General features: G+C 41.3%; 1 protein-coding gene across 1 annotated transcript; it reads left to right on the plus strand.

Moving 5' to 3' along the window:
* The first annotated feature begins 641 nt into the window (after positions 1-641).
* On the plus strand, positions 642-17162 carry smox (spermine oxidase). Its single transcript, XM_082537141.1, has 7 exons — positions 642-773; positions 7708-7942; positions 9802-10028; positions 12275-12448; positions 13624-14344; positions 15675-15835; positions 16620-17162. Exons 2-7 carry the CDS (start codon positions 7735-7737, stop codon positions 16770-16772), a joined length of 1644 nt encoding a protein of 547 aa, XP_082393267.1. The 5' UTR covers positions 642-773; positions 7708-7734; the 3' UTR covers positions 16773-17162.
* The last annotated feature ends 2521 nt before the right edge of the window (positions 17163-19683 follow it).

The raw sequence follows: 19683 nt of genomic DNA on the forward strand, positions 1-19683 counted from the left end.
TTAGACGACTGTCTTCACTATCTCACACAGTATACCGTATCTAATGCCTTAGAATATCATTTGCACCCTTCTCCTGACTGATACCATATCTTTCAGCAATGCTTTGTAAGCTCTTTGTAAGATGCAACCAAGTAAAGTCAGAAAAGTCTCAGGACAGCTGATCTTTGACTTTAATCAGCCACACTGGTGGCAGGTGTGTTCTGACTACTATTTAACATGAATTTGAATCTGATTGTTTATTTTGAACACAGTCATATCCTGACAGTATAGATAGATATTGGTGTCTTTTTTTACATCACAAAAAAACTTCCATTATAACAGGGCTGTGCAGATCCTGATGATTGAAATCATACACTATCCATCAGATGCATGTAAGTAAAATCTATTTATATAGCTCTCTTTAAGACAAGAAACCAATCACAACGTGATTTACGGAGGTCTTAGTAAAAAAGACGACTACTACACGGTCAAAAATAACACACATGAACCAAGTAAAATGACGCGGAACGCAACGTTACCCGAATGTCTGTCTGAATAGATGAGCATGTGTGTGCTGTCTGTACAGCCCACAGCTCTATGGGCACAGGCGGAGCGGGGGGCAGGTCTGTCGTCATCGCTCCTGCTGCATTATTAATGAGGAGGCAGCGCCACGGAAAAACTGGCTCCTTCTGGTTTCCAGGCATAAATACAAAGCGCAGCCGGTCTGAGGAAAAAACGGCACAAAGGAAAACGGAGCGCTCTGAGGTTTTACAGCTAAAGACCAAGAGAGTCAGGTAACCAGCTCTTCTACTAAAGGGAAAAAACTGACATATTTGACAAGTTATTATTCAGCAGCGGGACGGTAAAGAGGACCGCCGTGATTTTAATTGTTAACGTAAGGGGGTGGAAAGAGGCTCTGTTATCTGTGGAAACACTGTGACAGCTCAGGGGGTCCTGAAGGCAACCGTACACACAAAACGTGACCCACTTGTTTGTGTTGAGAAAATATGAACGGGCACTGCTGCCTGTGTTTAAGCTCGCCGGTGGACGAGCACATCAGATGTTAGTTGATGTATCGCAGGTCTTTCTCTCTCTCTCTCTCTGTGTGTGTGTGTGTGTGTGTGTGTGTGTGTGTGTGTGTGTGTGTGTGTGTGTGTGTGTGTCGGGACAAAGTGCTCAGGCTGGAATAAGGTGGGTTTTTGCTTCTCGCTAAATGTCCGCTTTGAGGTGCCTTCAGGTGTTGTATGTTTGTTGTTGTTCTCACCATCACGTGTTGTCTTTCATAGATAATTAGTTAAAGTAACGCAGTAACGGAGTTTGCTTTGTTTCAAACTGCTGCCACTTTGGCATCACAGCTGAGCTATACGTGGCAGGGGGAGGCTTGTACTCCAGCTGATCCAAGCAGGATATCCACCAGGGAATCAAACAGTCTGATTTCCACAGATTTTTTACCTTCTCTCTGCTCTGCTGCTTTTCTAATGATCTTTGAACTCGTTATCTTCAGTTTATCGGATTTTTTTCTAGACCTAATTAATTTTATTCTTAATCATTTACTTATTGATGAGTTCTATTTTATCAGCTTCTCACTTTCTCGTACTCCCCTTCTTTTTTTTTTTAAAAAAAAAAAAATAAATTATCAATGAATCCATGAAAATGATTTAATAAATAAAGTTGTCCTTGCAGGTAAAAATGTTATATGTAAATCAAGGGGATTTTTACAGCTCGACAACCCCAAAAACAAAACCTGTTGTTAACCTCTGTCGTGATTTCCTACAAATATAGCTTAAAATACCTTTAATTGGTTTTCTCGCTTTACATGTTTTCTGATTTGTGAATTTTATGCTTTGACTCTATCAGTGGTCATTTGTATACCCTCTTTGTGCATCTCTAATTGATTTCATTAATTATTGGATGCAGCAGCATCTTAGGGCACGGCTCTCCTCTTTATCTGCATTTGGAGAAGAACAGTGTGGTGTATAAAGGGGCACGTCGGTGGAGTGTTTATGTCTTTGTGAGCGGGGTGCCTCCGGTCCTTCCTCCCAGCTTGGGAAATGTAGAGATGGGAGAGAAGTGTGGAATGTCTGGCCTTTGGCAACACCCCCCGCCCGACTACCCTGCATTTTTCTTCCCCCATCTTTTTTCATGTAAGGATTTAGAAATGTCCATTTCCATGCTACTACTTGCATGGGACCAAAAGAGGAAATGCAGATGTGAGTGTGGACACAGCTGGAAAGGGCTGTGTTCACAATTAAAGCGGAGAGGAAAGCAGTAAAGATGAGAGCCACGAATGAGCTCAGACTCAGTGATTTAAGACATTCCAGCCCAAGACTCGCCCTGCAACTTGACAAGTCCACCAGCACGCACACTGTACTGTAGATTGCTATTTCTAGGTCAATGGTAGCCCTACCCCCTCCCCTCCCCGTCTATTCTCCTCACTCCACCCCACCCTCAGCCGTCTATCTACCCAAGGCCAAGCCACACATTAATCTGCTCTAGTGGTGTAAAGCCTGGTGCGGTGACATGTGGCGAGTGTATTACCCAGCCATAGAATTACATGCTACCACGGAGTGATGCGCAATCTGTCAGTTCTGTGTGTGTGTGTGTGTGTGTGTGTGTGTGTGTGTGTGTGTGTGTGTGTGTGTGTGTGTGTGTGTGTGTGTGTGTGTGTGTGTGTGTGTGTGTGAGAGATTAAATGCTTTCCATCAATTAGATCATCATCCGTTCAGGTGAATTTTAACAGTGAAATAGGATTTCTTTTGTAGGTCAAGCCAGATTTCATCAGAGTTATTCTAGATGGGTATGTTGCACTTACATTTCAGCACAAAGAAGAAAATGAACCTTACATGATTTCCAACATGGCCTAAACCTGGTTTGGGATCTTGTTTTAGGCACAAGTTCCCCCACGTCTGAGTGTCTTAGTCCGAGTGTGTGGAGAAGTGGGGAAGGGGGAGACAAAGCCTGTAAAGTCCCAGTTCTGGAATATAGAGGGTAGATAGAAAGCATTTCTGAAAAATTAACAACTGGGACTGTCACAATGTTGTCATATACAACATTGGAAAGTGCTGACACAAGGTCAGCGTATTAATGTGCGTCTCCTCCAAAGTGGTGGTCAGAGAAGCTGAGGCATTTATCATAATGTAAACAGTAAGTACAAGTCACACATGAAGGTGGGTCTTTATTGGTTGCTGGAGATGATTCACGTAGTTACTTGTGTTTTCTGTGGACTGTGTCTGAGGAAACGCTTGCGTAATTCATCCGTAGAAACTAGTTTAACATCATACACATTTGCATCATGTGAAATAAAGAATTTAGCTTAAAAGGTTTTGCACATACATACATATGATCAGAGGCAATGGGCTGCAGGATATAAACAAAAAGGTACCCAACTAATAGCTCACCAGCATCCTTTTCTCTTTTCTGTTGTTGTCATTGTGTTTTGTTTTCTGCCACAAATCAGTTTCCTGTGTGATGTTCAAACTTAACAGCTGCAGAATTTAAAAAAAATCAAAATCACATAATGCTACAAAAACGCATTTGTACACCACATTCTTAAACAAACTGCCTTTGAAGCAGCAGAGCAAAGAGACATGGTAGTTCCCGACTGGGTTTTAAAAAACCGAAAAAACCAAAAAAAAAAACATTTTTGAGTCCTTCATGAATATATTATTGTTCCAGAAATACATAGAGCAGACTAACACCAACCTCTTTTAAAGCCTGTGAATGAGTCCATTCATGTTGATGCTGAATTCATATTTCAATTTTAGATTCTGGGAATGTAACTGATGATTGGTGTCATTGTTAAAACCGTTTTCTTGTTGTTGTTGTTTCTGTGTGCAGAGAGTAAATGGAACATTTCTCAGCTCAAAGCATTCATGGCTGGGATTAGTTTCAGAGAAAAAGGCAAAACTGAAACTCATTTAATACTTACAAAGATGCGATTCAGTGTTTTAATTGGTAGCTTGTTCACAAGTGCTAATGGAGAATGGAGTCAGTCGAGCGTTGTGCATGGATTAACCGCTTAATATTCTTATATGTTAGTAATAATACAGTTTGAGAAAATCAATAGATTATGTGTCCATGGATACTAGGGCTGCCACAAATGATTATTTTGATAGTCGACTAGTCACAGATTATTTATGCGATTAGTCGACTAATCAGATCATCATCCACTGGACGTAAAACTACAGCTTATTGCACCAGCAGCATCTGCTCTTATATAACTATCATTAGCTTACAGCTTTAAGCTTTTAAGGTGCTAACTAAAAATAAAGACAAGATGATAGTTTATTCAATTTTAATGAAATTTGCAGATTGTTTCGGTAAAGTTTAATAAACTCCTTGCTATCTAAAATATAACAGGACACCGGAGTATATTCTCCAGCATCTCACACTTCTGATGATCAGCTGCCTGCTTGACGTTTATTCAGCTGTGTAAAAACTATAACTTTAATCTCAGCCAAACCGATTTACTCAGGAACAAATAAAATACTAAAAAAAAAAAAAAAAAAAAAAGCCAAACAACAACATTTTTAATTTATCTAAGTGACTCATATATATTTAACCTGAGTCGCGAAAGACGGCGGTGGGTTTGAAAACAATTTGCCGGGAGTCCGGTGTTCTCACGGCGCTAGTGACCTAGCCCCCGGCTAGCTATCGAGCTAGTGGGTAACAGACGTCTCCGAAAACGTCGGAGCGCTTTTGAAAATATGTGGTGTCCTGATAAACTGAGCCGATATTTGAGGTTTACACAGCTATATTCTCGCCTGAAAATATGTTAAACGTTTATTTTGTGACCCAGAAAGAATAATAAGAGTAATATTAAAACTAACTAGCTACCGCCATTGTTGGAAACTAAGCTGGGCCGCGCTATGAATTCTGGGACACAGTTGCTTCTTCTTCTTCGGGGTTTAACGGCAGCTGGCATCCTTGTACATGCTGTGCTGCCATCTTCTGTTTCAGTCCGTTATTACACTCTTAAATCCTGCTATTATTCCTGCGTCTTTTGCGATCTTACAAAGCTTCAAACGACACGTCGACTATTAAATCAGTCGTCGACGATTTTGATAGTCGACGTAATCGTGACTAGTCGACAAATCGTGGCAGCCCTAATGGATACACAATATTGTTCCAGTTTACAGAGTGTATAGAAAAGATAGACATAGCTTCTTGGTCTGAAAAGTAAAACCAATGTAAATGTGCCTCGAACCTGCACTCGTCAGATTGGGAATTGTGAGTGTGACAATCATCTGATTTCAAAACACGTGAAACTCCCAAATCCTGTTTTTCTAACAGTACGTATTTCGATTGTTACCAGTGAACGACTGCAGAATTAAAGCACTTTGAAATCAGATGTTTCTTTTTGATACACCCTGTACTTTTCTAATTGCTTTATGGTCTCCAGCATCTCAAAGGACAATAAAGAAGCATAAGCGTTATGGCGAGCTTATCTTGTGATTTAGAAGTCGCTGTCATAAGATTGTGGGGTGTATCTCAGTTTGCTATGCCAATCACACCCATTTTCAAAAAAAAAAAAAAAAACCCCAGATAGCAGCGGGCAAAAGCTCAGCTTCTAGGCAGGACGGTGTCAGTGGGTGATGTCGTGGCAGCTGCATCCGTCTTTATATACAGTTTATAGTCTAAATCTGTAAATTCCAGCAAAACAAATAAACATCATCCACGGGGGAGAGGAAAATAAGAAGAAAATTATTTTATTCACAGTGTTGCTCCGTGATTTGAAACATTGCTGAAAAAAGAACCCCTCAAACATAGTAAATATTGGAAGAAGCCCCTGTTCTACAAATCCAGGAAGTCTGACCTGTATTCACGAGGAGGATCATGAAGTCAGGCCACATGTCATGTACTGACAGGCAGATTTGAGGGTTTAACGCACATCTGTTTCAGCCGTCGGATACGAGCGTTTCTCGTACAGATGTTCTGTCAAAGCTTGTGGTTTCCTCTCTGACAGCCTTTTTGTTCTTTGATCAGCTGATCTTGCAACTGAACTATCACTGCTCACAACTTTCTTACAACACAGTTCCTCAAAAAAACCCTCCAAAATCAAGTCAAAGTTTAATATCTGTGCAGAGGCCTATTGTGTGTCACAGTTATGTCTTTTTGCGGTCTGCAGAGTGCGTGTACGTCTTTCAGCTGGGTGGCCTCAAGCTAAACGAAACTGTCTATTTTCTAAACAGTATATTATGTACTGAACTCTCTCCGGTGTTGCTGTGGTAACAAAGCAGGGAGTTTTGTGTGTGTGTGTGTGTGTGTGTGTGTGTGTGTGTGTGTGTGTGTGTGTGTGTGTGTGTGTGTGTGTGTGCAGGATATGGGTTACCTCAGAAGACATTATGCTGATGCTTGTACAAGTCAGGAGTAGGAAAACAGACCTAAACGTTATCATATAATGGTGATAACTTTTGACCGATATATCTCCCATAAGGAACTACAGTGTTAGTTTGTAGTGACGTTCAGGAATGTCCTCCGTGCTGTTTCCCACACTCATCCACAGCTGTCCATACATCGATAGTGAACAGCCTTGTGTGGCTGAACAACAAGGTCGTCTGTGTGTTATGTCTTCACAGTCACGGTGTCTCTGAGCAGTTTCAGTTAAATTAGAGGGACTCTGGCAAGAAATGAGCAAGGGTTTGCTTTTGTGCCTTTGTATAGTCTATTCTCTGATGGAAATAACAGGGTTGTCTCATCGCTTCTAATTTGGCCTTGTGCTTAATAATAAACAGACACACTATGGGAAGGCAGAACATTAGCCGCATGGCATTAAGTTAATCACAGGTATAAACACAGCTGTAAATGTTGGTTATATTCACAGGAATGCCAATAAGCAGGACTTACCAGTTGTAAAATAGGTTGTGTGTGGCTTTATTTTTGTGTTAAAACAAGAACATACTTAGACCAACAAGCAGAGCACCAAAGAGGCCCAGATTTGACTCTGGTTTGAGGTCTACTGGTCAAAAAGTTCTGGTTTGGTTGGGTAGTGTGAATAAATCATCGTCTTGTGTATGCTACATTCGCTGAACAAGATCATTTTATTATCTTATTTTCACCACGTCCTTGTTATTCTTGTTATTCTGTAGGTGAAACTGGTGAGAGAGAATTTAAATTCCATTCTTTTTATATGTCTTTTTTTATATTTATCATCAATTCCTCTCCAAGGTAACTGCCTTTAACAAACCCTGCCACTTTTTTCTGTCATCGTCCTGAGGGTGGTGAAGTCATGCCCAGGCAATACGTTTGTCAGGCAGCCAACAGCACAGATGTGCAGGGCACACCTGTAAATGTTTTGGGTTTCGAAAAGTCCTCAAACTGAAATCATCACATGGATAGTCGCCGCAGGCTCTAAAAACAGGGTTTTGGAAGCTAAGAGTTTGACAGACTTAAAGCTGATCTTTCTTGATGTAGAACCTCTGAGCAAATTGGCACTTTACGAACACACGCACGCACAGATATACACATGTTGTGTTGCTGTTACACTTGTTTTACATGTACATAGCAAATTTGAGTTAAATAGCTTTAGACTTTATTGTCCTCTTGGGTAGTTTTGCTCTAAAGGTTCCAGTGTCAAGTAAAAAATGCACTCTCAGTAGTTTCCCTAACCTTTCCTATACATAGCAAAACTACATAATGTGGAGTTTCTGAGTTTTACATGTGTATTTGTCACCCTCCTGTCAGTGTCATCATTTGTAACTTGGTTCTTGTTCTTTGCTCTGTCCCCAGCCTTCATTGCAGAGGAGTTTGGACGGCATGCAAAGTTGTGAAATTTCCTCAGACAGCACTGATGATCCTCTTAGTAGCGGCCTACGTATTCATCGGCAGCCTCGAATAGTAGTGATTGGAGCTGGCTTGGCTGGCCTGGCCGCAACTAAGATCCTACTGAAAAACGGCTTCACTGATGTCTCTGTCCTAGAGGCATCGGACCACATCGGCGGGAGAGTTCAGAGCGTTCAGCACGGTGGGAGGATTTTTCTGTCTTAACCCAAAATTAGCATCACACACTAATTGGGTTAACGGGTAGAATGGAGATCTCCAGTTGATTAAATCATGAAGTTCTATGTCAAGTTATATTATACGATGGGGCAAAGTCTCTAGAAAACCATTGTGCTTACTGGCAATCATTTGAATGGATCATGGACGAGGTCACTGGTTAAGTCGTTTGGAAAGCTTCTCTGTTTTGATTTTGTTTGGTTAATAAGAAGTCACATTACCCACACGAGTGTGATTAAGAGTCTAAGTTGGCTGTTAAAGATATTGGAAAACAGCAATTTATCAGCCCCGAGAGTGTGATTGAATCAACTTTATCCACTCAAGACAACATTAGAAAGCTGGCTGTTTATCAGCATGAGCAACTAAATTAGCATTAGCTAACAGATCATTACAAACTGTTTTAATATATGAAAATTGCTACATGTTGCACTTTTAAATGGATTTCAGTTTTATCTGTTAGCTAAAATATGAGGGCATCTAGCTTAACTTCACATAAACGGTGAATAAAATAGTTGGGCGTAGCCACCATCTCGTCACTCACACGTAAATGAAGTCCTGTTATGGTGAGCTGAGCATTTTCGCTGCTGCCGTCTTATTGTTCACTAAATGCACACAGTCCTGACCCAAGAAGGCATTTAGAATGAAAATAATTTACAAAATGTTTTATTATATGTAATCTGAAGCTAGTAACTGAGCCAATAGCCAAACAGCCCCTGTAGTTACGCGGCTGTTTGCTCAAAGGTCCTTGCCTGATGACCGTGTAAATGCCATAAGGCACTTCAGCACTGACTTCACCTGTCATACCTGGAAGCTACGTCCATCTTTATGGATGAAGCCCAAAAGCTTAAAAAAAATTTGATGAATGAATAAAACACAAAAACTTGCAAAATGGTTTCTGTAGGTAGCTAGCTACTAGCTTTAGGAAGCCACTTCACTTCACTGTTAAACAAAATGTGCTAATTAGGTAAACTGACCTAGCCATGTTCGTCTTAGCAGCGTCTTATTGATCTTATTTTAAACATACAGACCTGCATAAGGCCCCTTATGAACCCAATAACTGTACAGAAAAGGTTTTGAATTTTATGCCAGAAAAACTAAGTTAATAATTTTGCCCTATTTAGGTAAAAAAAATTTCCAGGTAACAGTTTAAAATCTGCTGAGGTTTTCCCAAGAAGACAATATTTGACATATGGTCAGTTTTTAACTTTGATTGGTTAGTTTCAGTTAAACTGTGCTGTTAATCAGTCATACAGTCGCACAATCAGGATTTCCTGAATATGCCAAAAACCGCACTTCCTCAAATGCATTTCTACATATTTTAGTGACGTTGTTGTGATTATCTTACAAAATCAACTGAACTGTGAGTCTTAGGCAAGAAAAATTTAGCCTTCCACTGATTTCCACCATGATGAATTCTTCTAACTGGCAAGAACAAACGAGCGGTTAATAAAAAGAGCCTGGCTCTGTGCGCATAAAAGGAGCCACATGTAAAAAACATGCACGCATTCGGTTACACGTAAGTCTATATGTTAGGTGCTGTGTTTGTGTGCTTGAGTGCGTGTGGTTACTTCTGTCGTTTTATCAAAAAGTGAACGCATACAGTGGGTTTGATGCTATTATCCTCAGAAAAGAAAATTCATGGTATTCCACTGGGGCTTTAGCTTTGGTATTTTAATTGTGTTGACCTACTTTTGAACTCTATAATTACCCAAAACTCCAGAGTGATTGTGCTTGAGCCAAGAAGACCGTATATACTGCATCACTCAGGGGCACTTAGGAGACCCTGTGTTCTTTAAATTAATCTCTATTGATTTTTCTGTACTACAGGAAAAGCAACTTTGGAGCTTGGCGCTACCTGGATCCATGGTGCCAATGGGAACCCAGTATACCACCTGGCGGAGGACAACGGGCTGCTTGAACACACCACAGATGGGGAGAGGAGTGTGGGACGCATCAGCCTGTACACCAAGAACGGTGTGGCTCACTACCAGACCAATGTCGGGAAGAGGATCCCCAAGGACCTGGTGGAAGAGTTCAGTGACCTGTACAATGAGGTGAGGGGACACATTTGCGCACAATTGGATGCACACATCAGCATGCAAAAATGGAAGTGTGCACGAACAGAGATGCTGGATGTTCAACCTGCATAACAACTCAATATGCAAGTGAAATTTTGCCACATATTGTCGGCAGTAGCCAGATTATATAAGGTCAGCAGTAACCATTGAAAAAACTCACTGTGCAGGCTCACTTTGTTCTAGCTGTAATCCATGATTTTAAATCCAGAATATGTTAGGCTGGATTAATAAGAATGTGGATTAAGTGATGCACAAGAGCAACGCATTTGTGCAGACATGGAAAAACAGGCTGGAACAGCTTCAATAAATTATTGTAGTGAGCAAGGTGATTTTACTGTAGCAAGTCTTCTCACGCTCATTACTTTTTCTTTTTCTTTTTTTTTACTGTTGTGTAAGTTGTTGTTTAAGTAGGTCACATCTGGAAAAGCACTTACAGAGAGAAGGTATAGCAGCACACACACATTTTTCTTTTCAGCATCTGTGCAGTGACGAATCTGAATTTTACAGCTTCGCAGATATGAGCAGAAAAAAGAGCTTTACATTATTTTAAAACCTGAAGATTTGTGGTGAATTGTCCTCTTACAGTGAAATGAGTCTATGCTGTTCAAATCACTCCAGTTTTCCAGCTCTTGTGAATATAGTGCATGCTTTGATGCACATTTGATTGCACAAGCTCTCTTGGTATTTGTGATGCGTATAAAAAATTGGTTTGACTTTGAAAGGGAAGTGATCCTGTGCAACTTTGCGGCCCGCAAAGTTGCACAGGATCACTTCCCTTTTACCACACGGTGTACTGTGATATCATCCAGCCCAGGCTGAGGAGTGATGTGGACAGGGGTGAACACTCTGTCACCCTTAATGATTATGGTCCGTGTCATATGAAGGTTGCTTCTTATGCCCTGTGCTGGGTTTCTCCTTGAGGTTCAGCATTGGTTACTGTCCCTTTCACATGTGTAATATTGAGTTGTTTCCTTAATGAATAAAGTTGAATATGTTTAATATTTATGTGGTATAGTTTAATTATTCTCTCTCTATTAGCTGTTAGGTCTTATTCATTCACTTGTAATATATTTATGCAGCAATCTAAAAGGTTTTTTTTATTGTATATCAAGTTAAATCAACCTTCATTTTTCACTAGAAAATCACTATGAAATGTCAAAAATCAGAATTTAATAAAAGCCAAATTCAGATCAGTGCTCCTGTCAGTTTACACTCACAGCACCTGCAGCCAGCAAAAAAGAAAAATGTCACAAGCAATGAAAACAAAAATAACTTCAGTGATTTAAGGAGCTTGGAAAGAAAAGCGTCTGGACTTCTTTAGGTTGCTTGAAGATGTTTCGCCTCTCATCCGAGAAGCTTCTTTAGTTCTAGGGTCAAATGGTGGAGAGTCCCAGATTTAAACTTAGAGTCCCAGAGAGCAGCCATTTGGCTTTTCTACCTTTAAACCCTGTGGGAGTATCCCCCCCCCCCCCCCAAAAAAAAAAGAGGGACAAAAGGGACCCCCTGATGATCCTCTACCTAATCACATGAGCCAAGGTGTGAAAACGGGTGTGGTTCAGTGATTATTCCTTGAGCGAAACGAAAAGTAGTTTGTAACAGTCAGCAAATAGCTCAGCATTGTGCACATGCTGATTTAAAACAGAGCTGGGAGAGAGATCAGAGCTAAGAAAATGACCAACACACATGCAATCAAGCAAGAAACCATCAGGCACAAGGGGAATTTGGGGGTTGGGAAGGTGAGGTAGAGTCAGGAAGTCAGTTGGAACCATTTGTACTTAGGCCCAAGCGTAACATTCAACCTGAAATGTCTAAACTCCAGTACATGGGCTGCATTCGGAAAGTCAGGGATTCATTAACTGGAAGTCGAGACAACAGCTTTGCGCTGTTATGTTTTGACTCAATACATGTTGATGCATAACTGATGTGGTCCTTACTGGCTGTTCTTTCTAGGAAATGGTTCATAATCAACATTGTGGAAGCACATTTTGTCAGCACACCAGCATTTCTTCATAGTGTCCTTTACCGCTGTCTTTGTTCTGCTTTTTACCGGCCTGTAATGTGTTGTAACTTGTTCTGTCTGTAGTGTTTCGCCATGATGCCAGTGTTTAGTCCTGCAAGTACAGAAATCTGGCCTGGACTGAAATAAACGGGTTTCTTTTAGTTCCTCATTTCACAATGCCCTGCTTTCTTTACATCGTTCCTTGCCTTTTGCTCTCGTTTAGGTGTACGAGCTGACTCAGGAGTTCTTCAAGAACGGGAAACCCGTCTGTGCTGAGAGCCAGAACAGCGTTGGCGTTTTTACACGAGACGTGGTCCGCAAGAAGATCATGTTGGATCCTGATGACTCTGACAGCACCAAGAAAGTCAAACTGTCCATGCTACAGCAGTACCTCAAGGTGTGCGTTGTTTTGTTTGAAGACAAACATTTGTAAATTTGGAGTCCTAGAAAATAACTGATACTCATGAACCCCGAAGCTTTGGTTTGTTTCCTTATCGCTGCCTATAATCCATGTAGCTATCAATGGACAAATAAATATTATAAATTTTAAAAAAAAAGGCACAGTGAGCGGCGTAAGTACAACTTGCAGATAAATAAAAACAATCTTGCTAACATACATCATTTACATGGGAATGGGGCATCTGTCTGGTATGATTGCCATAGCAACCCTAATCTTTCATTCATAAAGTAGGCTAACATTGCTGTGGTTAGCATTTAGCATGGGCTAGCTGCCTGTAATTCACTTTAATCAGTTAAATTGGGGTGACAAGTCACAGCAATGATCACATTTTCCAGTTTAATGTGAGCCTGCATAGTCCACCTCTCAGGATACTGCTTAGTGATCACCCTGGATTGTTTTAATTGGGCTGAGCGATTCATTTTCCTAGAGACTACATGAGAATCTGGGACTGTTACTTTAACCTGCTGCCATTAACGGTCGCATCGCAGTAGCAGATCCTCTGCCTCCATCTTCCTCTTTTGTTACCATCCTCTTCTGTCGCCAATTAGCTCATAAAGGGATGAAGTCAATAACATGGCATAACAGTCCCAGTGTGTCATGTGTCCCCTAGGGAGATTTACTTGACCACAACTAGATAGACAAATAGATCTTGATTGACTGTCGCCTCACATAGTTGTTGAAAACATTAATTTTCTATCAACCCTGCAAGTAGTACAAGCAAAGCTATGCTAACCTAGCTCATTAGTGGCCTAGGTACATCCTCATAGAACTGAAGTTATAGCCTGTATAACTTTATATTTCAAAGTGAATATAAAGTGAGTGCATGTGGAGAAACGCAGCAGGGAAGCAAATGGCAAACATTAGGTAACTGCTGCCATACTGGTTCACCAGCTAATGAGCCAGAAGCAGGTGTAGCTGTCCTCTAAACCCTGTGTATTCCCAGTATGTTTAAACTAGTTAATTCATGCTGATTTGTTGAGTGCAGTAGCTGCAGAGATGACTTGCTGACACGCAGTAAATACTTTAATGGCTGCAGAGGTTTGATTTTGAATGTTAGCATTGCTACTTTAGTGACACCCGATCCTCTATGTTGATGTTGCATCATGTTTCAGGTGGAAAGTTGTGAAAGCAGTTCTCCCAGTATGGACGAGGTGTCCCTGAGTGAGTTTGGTGAGTGGACGGAGATCCCCGGGGCACATTATGTCATCCCTGAAGGTTTTATGAAGATCATGGAGCTCCTGGCCCAGGACATCCCCTCCCACACCATCTGCCTTCGCAAGCCGGTGCGCTGCATCCACTGGAACTACTCAGCCCAGCATCAGGAGGTGATCACTAAGAGCAGCGACGACAACCACAATGAAAACAACCACAGCAGCCAGCCTGTGATGCGGGGTCACCCTGTCAGCGTGGAGTGCGAGGATGAGGAGTGGATCATGGCCGACCACGTGATCGTGACGACCTCTCTGGGCGTGCTGAAGCAAAACCACGAAGCCATGTTCTCGCCCTCTCTTCCCGAGGACAAGGTCCTCGCCATCGAGAAGTTGGGCATCAGCACCACCGACAAGATATTCTTGGAGTTTGAGGAGCCCTTCTGGAGCCCCGAGTGTAACAGCATCCAATTTGTGTGGGAGGACGAGGCCCAACTGGAGCAGCTGGCCTACCCCGAGGAGCTGTGGTACAAAAAAATCTGTAGCTTTGATGTCCTCTATCCACCTGAGCGCTACGGCTACATGCTGAGCGGCTGGATCTGTGGGCAGGAGGCGCTGTACATGGAGCGCTGCGATGACGAAACGGTGGCCGAGACCTGCACTGAGCTGCTGAGGCGCTTTACAGGTGAGGGCATGTAGACGCAGATGTATAGAGCTTGGACAGTTTTACGCTCATAACAAGATATGCTATTCTTATGACTTTTTAAAACTGCATTTAAAATAGGATCTAGTTTAACTAACAAAGAACTATTGAGGACAAATAAGAGATCTCTACTTTTATAATCTTCACTTCTGTGGATTTAATAAACCAGGCAAATTCAGCTGTAACCTCCTTCTTTAATTCTAGTGAAGCCTTCACTAAGAATCAGTCATCTAAAACTAACACGGTTCAGTCTGAGGCTGTGAGTTCAGTGACTCATTTGTACTATGATTAAGGTTGGGTCATTGTACTTCATAGAAAGGAAATGATGTCACCTTTCAGCTGTGATGTAAGCACCTTTTTTTTTTCTGCAAAGAAAGGCTGAGAGATAATACCGCTGAATGACTCTGGTGCCTTCTTTGTGTTCGGTGAACAGCAGCTTACCAGTCTCGTGTCACCACTCAGAGAGCTGATGTTGCACAAGGCAGAGAGTCATTTATTGTCACTGGGATTTTTAACCATCCCTTCTTTTATACATACACAAACAATCCAGTACTTGCTGCTACCAGTTACATGATGCACGTCACATCTTGCGCAACTGGGGAAAAAACAGAAGGCTGACTAACTGCTTCAAAGTGACTGGAAGCTAAAATGTAACACGCACTACTGTTTGGCAACTTGCATAAGGTAAGAAGTGCAGAGAGGAAAGGTCTCGGATTATATTCTACCTCAGAAGTAGGTCACAGAGACACTTACTGTCACTTCATGATAAGGTCAGTGGACTGTAATTTGCACAGAGAAGCCAAACACATACAGTCACTCCTCATTTAGGTCAGCGTGGTTTAATCCCTTCAGCTGTTTGCTTAATTGCATCACTCACTGGTGCCTCTCTGCTCGCACACAGTCACAAGTTGATTTGTGTTGGCAGATTAAACATCCAAGTGTAAAAGCTAGTCCAGGTTAGCTGCTGGTCTTTCATATAATTTTACCATTTTAGAGGTATCTGAAAAACATCTCAACAACTTGGAGTTGCTTTGAAATTGTTGTACAGACATTTCTTTCTTTCACACCTGATGATGATGGTGGCTCATGAAATGTCAACCATCAGTTATCGTTCTCTGCTTTTGTTGATTTAGGGATGGTTTTTAAATCTTAGCATCCTAACCCACTGACATGGTAGCTCCTAAACATGTTGGATCTGCCACAGTGAGAGCTGAGACGGATAATAAGAGCAGCTATTGTCGACTTGCTGACTGTCATTGTCTTTTTATCTCAGCTGACTCCTTTGTCTTTCCACCCTTTCGTCCATCTCCAGGGAACCCCGACATTCCAAAGCCCCGGCGCATCCTGCGCTCCTCATGGGGCAGCAACCCGTACATCCGAGGCTCCTACTCCTTCACCAGAGTCGGATCCAGTGGTGCGGACTGTGAAAAGCTGGCCATGCCACTACCTTATGCCAATAGCACCAAGGCTCCAGTAAGAACTGCTTACATTACAGTTGCTAGATATTTAGTTGTCATTTATTGATTAGTAGACATCCTTTTTTTTTTAATGCACTACACAAACTCTTTGAGTAGAACAGTGCCATGTAAGTGCCAGTCTATTGACCATTTTACCACTTTTATCCATATACTGTATGTTGACTTTACACTTTTTCTTTATAAATATTTCCACAGTTCCCTTTCTAGAAAATGTTTTACTGATTATTTTATAGTTTGAAATCTTATATTTTTTACTTAGAAGCTGAACTGTTCTGAGTGTAGACGTTTGGGATGGCAGTGTTTTTGCCCTCATGGTTTGTTTACAACCTTCGGCCACACTCAGAGATCATGTGCCCAGTGTGGCCGCGTCATCACATACATGTCAGAGCCCAGCTGGTGCAGAGCGAATACAGCTGGTGTCAGGAGGGTCCGAAGTGCTGATTGCAGGCCAAAAGTCTAGACCATGAAACTCGATGCATTCTGGGTGAAAGGGAGAAGGGGCTAGGAGTGTGGGGGTGGAGGATCCGTGTGTTCACTTGACACTGCTGAAGGAACGGCATGACCCCCTTCTGCTGAAGTGTACAACCCTGGCAAAGTGAAATCCCGAGCCCTCAGGAAAGTTTCTGTAGCCTCCTACATGTGGAGCACTAACAAGGGAGTGAAATAGGAGCGAGTGCCTCAGGAGAAACAGAAAAAACCAACATGATGACATTGATGGATCGTGATTGAATCTCATTTTTGTTCCCTCTCTGGTTTCCTCTCCTCCCCTCTTTGCTCAGCCCTTACAGGTCCTGTTTGCTGGAGAGGCCACCCACAGAAAATACTATTCCACTACCCATGGTGCTTTGCTATCAGGGCAGAGAGAGGCCACTCGCCTGATGGAGATTTACCAGGACTTGAACAGCGCGGAAACCACGAAGCCTAATATATAAAAATAAATGAACCTCTGACTAGTGAAAAAAATACAAACCTGTTGAGTTGAAGCTTTTCATCCTGATGATTAAGTTATACTTAAAAGCATAGCTCGGGCATTATTACACCTGTAACAAATGACTTTTGTTTCTATTGTACTGTAGATTTGAATCATGCTAAATTTTTATTTGAGATGTACTGTTCAGAAGTTGCCAATGGTGCTGTCATTTCATTTCTTTATCATTCTTTTTTTAATCAGTAATTTAATGTTTATAATAACAGCATCTGTAATTTAACTTGTTTTTGTAAGTGCCTTCTGTACGTAATGCTATGTTATTTCGAAAATAATGAAAATACTAAACAAAAAAAATCGAAGGTTTTAACAAAATAAAAGTTTTATCATCATTTAATACGGTTTTGTTTTGTTTTCTTGATTCATTAAATTTATTAAACACCAGTGGATGTGCAGATGTTCTCATTATTTTGAGTGAGAGGGAGCACAAAGTGGTGCACGTGGAAAGAAGAGGAAAAAGGCTCCAAAGTGACAGATGGTGTTAGAACAGGCCTCAGCCCAGCCTCCACTTCTGTTGGACAACACTGTCAATCCTCTTAATCAGAGACGGAAAAGACCAGGGAAGGTTTCAATTAACAACAAATGAAAACGGGTTTTAAATTCTGTGTTTACGCCCCACCGATCATCATTTTCCAGAGTCAGGTGGTCGTATGAAAACAAGCCCTCTTTAACTACAAACCCTCACCGCTTGTTAACACACAAATCTAACCAGCTAATCGCATGACAGCAACTGCATGATTCAGGCATGGTAGGTCTGAATCTGTCGCGATTGTTGGTGCCAAATAGGCAGGTCTGAGTATTTTAGAAACTGATGAGCAGCTAGAATTTTACTCAAAAATTTAAGGGAACTACTTAAAAAAATGTTTTAAAGTATTACAAAGAATGCTCTGAAAAAGAAAATGTCCAGTGAGAGGCAGTTCTGAGGAAAAGTGCCTTATTAATGTAAGAGGAGAATGGCCAGACTGCTTTAATGTTAAGTGGGGGGTAATATTAACTCAAATAACTACTGGTTAGAACTGAGGTATGCAGCAGAGCATCTCAAGATGCACCACAAGCAGCAGAAGACCGATTCACACATGCTGACCAAAATTGGATATTAAAAGACTGAGAAATGGGATGTGTCAGCAACAAAAGTTTCATCACATCAGGAGAGCTAAAATGACTAAATTTTTCATTTAAAAAAAAAAAAGTTTTTTAACATTTAGGCTATTTTTCATTAGGGGAAAGAGTAAGTGGCTTTTCCAACACTGAATATGGGAAGCTTTAAGGGGAAAAGTTCACAACATTGACTTTCACCAATTTATGCTAGCCATGTCAACAAACACGCTAACTGTTGGACTTTATAGAGCATGGAAGAAAATAACTTATGTGGAGTCTGGCAGGCAGATGTCAGTTCAGTGCATTATTTGTTTCAGTTGCTTGTAGATTGTTCAGAATTAATCTCACAGAATTGATAAATGGTTCAGAAAAGTGTTTTATTTTATTAAAACATTCACATATAATTAGAGAACTCCAAGACCGGCACAAAAAATAACTGCAGAGGAAAGTAACTCAAAATTGCCCCTCTGTGCTTTAAGGATAAATCGGTGCACCCTGACAAGCACCATGTCACGAATGGTTACCCAGAATCCATTACTGATCACATGTTTGGTTGGAAGTTTCCAATTAAAATCTACTTAGGCTGCAGATCTGTAGTTGTGGTCAGCTTTATTTAAGCCACATTAAGGAAGCAGCCGAAAGAAGCCTACAGTACTACATATCAGTTCTGCACAGAGACTTTTACCTGATTTCCAAAGTATTGCAAACAGTATGTGTTTCAGATTTTTGCCTCAATGTCTCTTTTTCAACCCAGACACTTCTTTTTTATTTTCCTATATGCCCCAAAACTTCTTAGTCTCAAAAACTCACAGAAATCCATGCATCAAACATTTGGCATTACAGGGTTAAAGCACAGAGACGAGATAATTTGAGGGTTGCGAATCTGCACCCTACAGGCAGCTCGGCTCTTATGGGAAACAGCTGAAGCACAGACTGACGACCACATAAGCAGCAAGGACACAGATCCATCTTCGTGATGTAAACTTGCTGCCAGATATGAAAATCAAGCAGCGTCAGATGGTGAACAAGAAGGAGAATAGACTCAAGTTCAAACGTGAGAATGACGTGCATCCAAGAGTTTAACGTGTCAGTGCTGAGGGACACGGCGCGCCCCCCGAAGATGAACAGACGACCCGTGTAGGCTCTTTAATTTTGTGTTTAAACTGTTTGGGAACTAAAGCCTCTAAATGGTCACGGGCCACCCACACAGGTGTTTTCACTTTGTCTGATTAGACCTCGTCTCATTACTGTGTGGGCAAGTGCAGACAGAGCCTGACTGAAGTCGCTGTTATTGCTCCTTTCAAGGTGGAACAATTCGTACTGCCACACAGAAAAAAAAGGGAGCTTTAATTCACGACTGAGAAAAGATGTCTGTTCTCTAGCATGGGGTGCATTCTGTTCTCACTCAGTGCAATCCACAAAGACCATCACGCACACATTCAAAACAACATTTCAATGCATTCCCCAAATCTTGGAAAAATGTAAAAGCAGTAAAATTACAAAGTCGAAAGGCCCATATATAAAACTAGATAGTCGTAATTCCTGGTATCTAATAATAGTGTTGATATTTGTGCACGTTTGCTGCTTAAATGTATTTGAATTTGAACAAAGGTGACCTGCTGCTCAGCTGCAGTTCCCAGAACACGTTTCAGAAGTCATCAGCGGTTTGGCCTTCACAACAGACTTTCTGCTTGTAACTGCAGGAAAACCATTAAAAGCATTAACAATGACTCACTTCAATGCCTCTCTGTGAGCATGCA

Source organism: Aulonocara stuartgranti, assembly GCF_965226115.1.
Source record: "Aulonocara stuartgranti genome assembly, chromosome: 6".
NCBI classification, from domain to species: domain Eukaryota; kingdom Metazoa; phylum Chordata; class Actinopteri; order Cichliformes; family Cichlidae; genus Aulonocara; species Aulonocara stuartgranti.